The sequence below is a fragment of the Piliocolobus tephrosceles genome, chromosome 15, assembly GCF_002776525.5.
Source record: "Piliocolobus tephrosceles isolate RC106 chromosome 15, ASM277652v3, whole genome shotgun sequence".
NCBI classification, from domain to species: Eukaryota; Metazoa; Chordata; class Mammalia; order Primates; family Cercopithecidae; genus Piliocolobus; species Piliocolobus tephrosceles.
In genome coordinates this window covers 72,067,880-72,073,879 of record NC_045448.1, presented here as the reverse complement: position 1 = coordinate 72,073,879, position 6,000 = coordinate 72,067,880, and the positions used below count along the sequence as shown (strand labels likewise).

At 58.4% G+C, this 6,000-nt stretch overlaps 1 protein-coding gene across 4 annotated transcripts in view; it reads right to left on the bottom strand.

The window, feature by feature from the left end:
- Positions 1–6,000, bottom strand: part of LOC111550580 (dysferlin) — a 146,976-nt gene that overhangs the window by 118,511 nt on the left and 22,465 nt on the right. For all 4 annotated transcript variants that reach the window (XR_003309829.2, XM_026456448.1, XM_026456449.1 and 1 more), the window contains 2 exons: positions 3,323–3,515; positions 1,059–1,214 (listed from right to left, as the gene is read on the bottom strand). Coding sequence is in view for 3 of the 4 variants with exons in the window: in XM_026456448.1 (XP_026312233.1) it covers positions 1,059–1,214; positions 3,323–3,515 (349 nt within the window). In the remaining variant the exon portion in view is untranslated. The remainder of the gene's footprint in view (positions 1–1,058; positions 1,215–3,322; positions 3,516–6,000) is intronic.

Sequence of the window (6,000 nt, the reverse complement as noted above, 5' to 3'; positions counted from 1 at the left end):
AAAAAAAAAAAAAGAGCTGGGTGGGGTGGCGAACGCCTATAATCCCAGCTACTCGGGAGGCTGAGGGAGGAGAATCTCTTGAACCTGAGAAGCAGAGGCGGCAGTGAGTGGAGATCATACCACTGCACTCCAGCCTGGGCAACAGAGTGAGATTCCATCTCAAAAAAAAAAAAAAAAAAAAAGAGGTAAGGAGCAGGCCTGCTTCTCAGGGCCGCTCCTCCCCAAGCAGGGGCAGCCTCACTGACAGCCCTTCAAGGAGGGCCCTCCCTTGAGCCTGGGCAGCCATGATGCAGGGAGGGATCTCGCGCATTATGTCCTGCACGCCAGGCCACACCAGGACCACAGCAGCCTTGGCTGTATGTCTGCACATGAGCCTAGAGAGGAGCACAGATGGGTTCTCCCCAAGCACCTGCTCACCTCCCAGTCACCCATCCCCAAAGCTGGTGACTCCCCTGGAAAGGAGGAAGAGGGAGCAGGGATGGGTGTTGGAATAGGAGAAAGGGCAGGAGAGGTGGGGGCTGGTGAGACCAGGGGACACAATTACATGCTCCCAGCTCTCCAGTGGGTCTAGCTTGTGGTGTGCCTGTCCCAAACCCCAGATACCAGCCTTACCAGCAGAGGGACCTGAGCCTCAAAGTGACTCCAGCTCCAGTCCAGGGCACTGGGATTGGTGTAGAAGCCAGGTCATGCAAGGCCTGCTAGTGCCTGGGAGCTGAGGACTGAGGCCTCCCTATAAAGGACACCTGCCTGGAAGGACAAACACAGCCCCAGGGGTCAGCCCTCTGACATGACCTGGACCGCAGACTCCACCTCATTCACTCCCAGCACCAGTGATTCCAGCTCAAACCTACTAGTCCTACACTAGGTGCAGGGGCCTGGGGACTTTGGGGGAGACCAAGGAAAAGGAAAGTTGTTTTACCCAAAGACCTCCTCTCCTTCCAAGACCACAGCCTAAGAACTAAGATAGGTCAAGAACAGGAGAGGGAAGCAGAAGAGGTGGGAGAAAGGCCTTGTGTTGGGAAAAATATGATCATGATTTGGGAAAAAAGAAAACTCACTTTCAGAAAGATTGTCTGCAACTTCCCACAATTCTTGCCACAGTAGTTGGCACCCCGCCGGGAGAAGAGGACTTGGTGGGCGGGCACCCGCTGGTATGCCACACGCTTGTCTCCCTGCAGCATCCAGATGATGATATCCGGCAGGCTGTTCTGGGGCTGAAGAGAGGGCGGTGGTCAGGGTAGGGATGGTGACACACCAGGCCCACGCCCCACAGCCACACCGTGAGCTGACCTCTGACTCAGAGGCCACAGAGGCCTCTCCTCTCCCGCTTCCATCCCACATGCTGCCCACCCTGGCCTTCCCCCAGACCTCCCAGGGCTGGCTAGTGTCTGGCTTGAGTGGCAGTAAGCCCCCAGAGGACAGAGCATAAGGCGGCCCCCAGCTCACATGAGAAGCCTGCCAAGGTTACTGAGCTGAGTACATCCTTCTGGGAAGAGACACTCCTCCCTGGGCCTCAGACCTTACATTCTTAGGTCCTCGCTACCAGGTAGACATTCCCAGGGGGCAAACATCAGAGAAAGAGATTTGACCAGGGAGGTAACATTACGCCTAGGACACCGCTCACCTTCCTCAGTCCCGAAAGTGGGAACAGATCCATGGAAGGTATGCCCTTCCCAGAGGACACATACCCTCCTCCCCTAGCAGCAGGATTCCCGTGGCCTGAAGACACTGGACTCTGAAAATGGTGACTAGTCCGGAACGAAACTGCGAGGCCCCTAAGCCCCTCCAGCATGATTGACAACTGCTCCCAGCTGCACACTCTGGAGAGCAGGCTGATTGGGTAAGGGTCCATTTGCTTCCAAGGATGGTGAGTAAAGTGAGCCCAAGTGGGGCCAGGTCTCCACCCAGGGCTCCTGCTGAGCTGATGCTCCTGCAGCACAGGTGAAGCATGCCCATGCATCACTTCACTGAACCCCAAGAGCGAGCCCAGGAGGCAAGACAGGCAGCCCCATTTGACAGGTGAGGAAACTCAGGCTTCGAAAGCGTAGGAACCAATGCAGGTTTTTCTGACTCCAAATATGCGTTCCTAGCCACTATACCAGGGGTTCTCAAAGTGTGGCGCCCACATCAGCAGCAGCTTCTGGGAACTTGTTAGAAATGCCTATTTTCAGGCTCTGCCCCAGTTGCATGGGGGCCAGGAACTTGAGGGGTGGGCCCTAACCTGCTTTTCACAAGCCCTCCAAGGGATTTTGATGCACATGCAAGTTTGAGAAGGGCTCTCTCCACGGCGCCCTTACAGTGACAGCGCGACCTTAACCCCTTCCAGTCATATCACAATTGATGCTTAGAGTCCAGGGCTCAGTCTGGGCTGAGATGACAGAGAGCAGCCCATGACCAGCCTGAGGGGTTGTTCTGCTGCCACTGTGAGGGGTTGGTCCACAGCTGAGCAACACAGTGTCCACCAGGGAACCAGCCTGTGCCTATAGGCCCTGCTGACTCTAGGGACCCACATCCCTTCCTGAGCAGCCTCCCTCTCCCCTTCCACAGCTTCCTCCAGTAGCCCCTCTCCTGGCCCTGCCCTTCTCACACTCCTGGGGAGAGCCCCTACCTCCTCCCTGGGAGTCCCACATGACTCTGGTCAGAGCAGGCAGCAGCGATCTCTGCCCACCACTTGTGAGCAGACCCTTCTCATTCCAGACAAATCCCTGACCTGCCTGTTTGCCAGGGAACCGGGTGGGTGCATCTGGCCACACAGACCTCAGGGGGAGGGTCTGCAGGTGGGGAAAGAGTTCCCCAAAGACAAACCAGAGCCGGTCCTCTCTGATCAGATACAGCAAAGCTCCGAGTTACTGAAAATGTAGCCTTCTTGCACCTGGGGCTCAGAGGCATCCAGGGCAACAGGAAACAGAGGGTCCAGGCAGGGGAGGTTGTTGGCCAGGTGCAGACAGGCACTGGCTGGCAGGAAGGAGGAGTCGGGAACCTGGGGAAGCAGGCCCTGGCACTGAACCTAGAACCAGGCACCTGGATTCTGGTTCCAGCTCTGTCTCTGACATACTTTGGCAAGCAGAGGACATTTATTAGTTACCTATTGTGTGCCAGGTTCTGTGCCAGGCCCTATAACACCCAGTATCCCATCACACCCTCTCTCTTCCTTCTGCAAATTGGTCCATTGAGGTTGAGAGAGGTTAAGTCACCTGCCCAAAGTCACCCAGCAATGGAACCAGGGTGGGTAATAATCCAGACATTCCCCTTGAGCCTGCCAGTTCTGATGTTCCAGGCAGCAGGAGAGCAGAAGAAGAAAGGTACCCGCAGGCTTAATTACCTCCTCAGCAAGGGCACGCAGACGCAGGAGCCAGTCCTCAGCCTGATCCAGAGCAGCAGGGAGCTCACTGTGGCCAAGCTTCAGGGCCAGGGCAGCCTCCGTGATTTGGCTCAGGTGACGGGTGCGCAGCCGGTACAGGTACTCGTCCAGGTGGGTGGCAGAGGGTATCTCATGGATATCACCCAGAGGCTGGCTGTGAGGGACAGACAGATGGAATGTGCCTGATGAGCCCAGGGCTCCCCCAGGTCCAGGCATGCACATGTGTCGGGGTTCTCACAGCAGGCCCCACCCTCTCCGCCTGCCTGCTGGGTGCCTTCTCCGTCCGGCTCCAGAAGCACAGCCATCTCTGTGTGATGTGCTCCATCCTCACCTCCTCCAGGAAGCCTTCCTCACCCATGTCAGCCTACACACCTCCTGATGTGGAGCCCCCAGCCCCCAATTCCAGGACTGCCAGTTTGGAATCTGTCCTCAACTCCAGTCCGGTGAGTTCTTTTGCATATATGTTCCCCTCTGCCCCACTGCCTACAGGCTCTCAGAGGGCCCAGGGGGTCCCGCTCCTGCCCCCTGGATCCTCTTAGAGTGGAGGCCCAGCGCTGAGTGCCCTGCACTGAAACAAGCCCACTCTGTGCTGTGTGTCCGCATTCTTCAAGGAAGAAATTTAGGAACCCCTGAAAAGCCACTGCAGGCACTGCGGGGAGGCCAGCAGCTCAGATGTATCCACCTGAGGTGGGGTGGGGAGCCACGACAGAACCCTTCCCAGAACCCTCTGCTTTGGGAAGCCTTTGGAGAGGAGGTGGGGGGTACATGCAATGCCAGAAACACAGACCTGAGCCCTGAGAGGTAGGAGGTCAGGTTTAAGCTCAATCCTGTTTAGAGGCAAAGAACTCTGACCTCCCCCATCCCACAGACGCGCCCTAAAAGTCCTTCATATGGCTCCTCCTCGCCATTCCAAGCCCAGGGGTCGGTACCCACACAAGGGCCATGCAGAAATGCGGCGGGGCGGTCTGTGCACTCCCTAACCAAGCGGGACCCCTCTCCATTTTCCCTGATTGAGGGTATGGGGGCTGCCCTGCCCCCACCCCACCCCCTTGACTCCCAAACAGGACATTAGTCAAACCCGCTCCACCAGGTCTGCTCCCACCACTTGCAGCCCCCCGACCTCCCCTCCCCGCAGCGTCTGACTCCCGGCTCCCGGCTGATTTATTTTTCTGCCAATTTCCCCGAGCTATGCAGAACCAATTACCGCCGGAGCGCAGCGGCACCGCCGCCGCCAGATACACCACTCTGGCAGGCCCTCGGCGCACTACATTTTTCCTGTTATTTTTTTTAATTGAATTTTTAGGGTGGGGGGAGCAGTACGCAAACTCCATCTCGGGAAACTTAAGCCCCGGGGCCTGTCTCAGGTCACGTACTGCACACCCTGTAGTAATATAATATTTACTGCCCCGAGGGTGCCGCGGATGGGCTGCCCCAGGCCGCTCCTCGGTGGTGGAGCGGCATGCTCCGTGGGTAGCGGGGCGGGGGGGGGGGGGGGGGGGGGCGGGGGCCGGGGCCCGGGGCGGGGGCCTGCCTGGGAACCAGGCCTGAGTGGGCCTGAGGGCGGGGGCAGGCCGGTCTGGAGAGGGATAGGGAGAGCCCAGCCAACCAGGGTGATTTATGCGCCCAGCCTGGGTCGGGAGCCGGGAGGGGCTGCAGTACAGACCACCAAAGGGAGATTTTCATGGAGGCCACAGCCCAGCCAAGACTCCCCAAGAAACATTTAGGACCTGTGAGTGCCACTAACAAGCTGTCTCCATGCTGTCTCGGCTCTTTCCCTCCTCAGGAAAGCCCAAGGCAGGGGGTACGGAAAGAAGGGGAGACCAGGAAGAGAAGGCTGATGGAGCTCCACCCAGCCCTAAGCAAAGCCAGGGGCCCCGCCAACGCCGGCTGGCTTGGAAATTGCAGGTAGGCCCAGCACAGGGCTCAGCAGGCTGAGAGCAGAGTGGGCTGGGCTGCTCCCAAGGTCCCTGCTTGCCTCTGCGGGGCCGGGTGGATACCTGTACCCTGGGCAGTGTCCAGCCTGAAAGATGAACTGGCCTCGGGGCATTCATTTCAATCCTTGTGAGCAACAGCTCTCCCCTGGGCCTGGGCTGGATGCTGCATCCAGAGATGAGACCTGGCCCTGCTCTCAGGGAGCCCACAGAAGAAAGATGCAAACAGATCCCTGCCTGAGCAGCCTCAGACTCAGGAGCCCTTCCTGGAGGAAGTGGCTTTGAGCTGCATCTGGCAGGGCCAGCAGGAGTCAGTAAGGCCCAAAAGAGCAGGAAGGGCATCCTGGCTGATGGAGCAGCATATGCACAAGTGCAAAGACACAGAGGCAAGGGGGAGCCTGTAGGGGTTGGGACGCTGAGGGCCAGACAAACCAACGCAGAGCTTCAGAAGTGCAGGGGCTCCATGAGGCAGGTGGTGGGGACAGAAAGGCCTGTCCACCAGGATGAGAGCAGGGGCTTTTCCCGGATGCAGCAGCAGCCACTACAGGGCTGACGTGGAGGCAGGTGTGACACAGCTTGAAGACGATGGGGATACTAAAGGAGGGATGGGAGAGGAAGGAAGGAGGAAGGACATGGGTGAGGCAGAGCCACCAGGGCTGGGGCAGAGAAAAGAGGAGGCGAGCAGTCAGAGCTGGCTCAGGTTTCCAG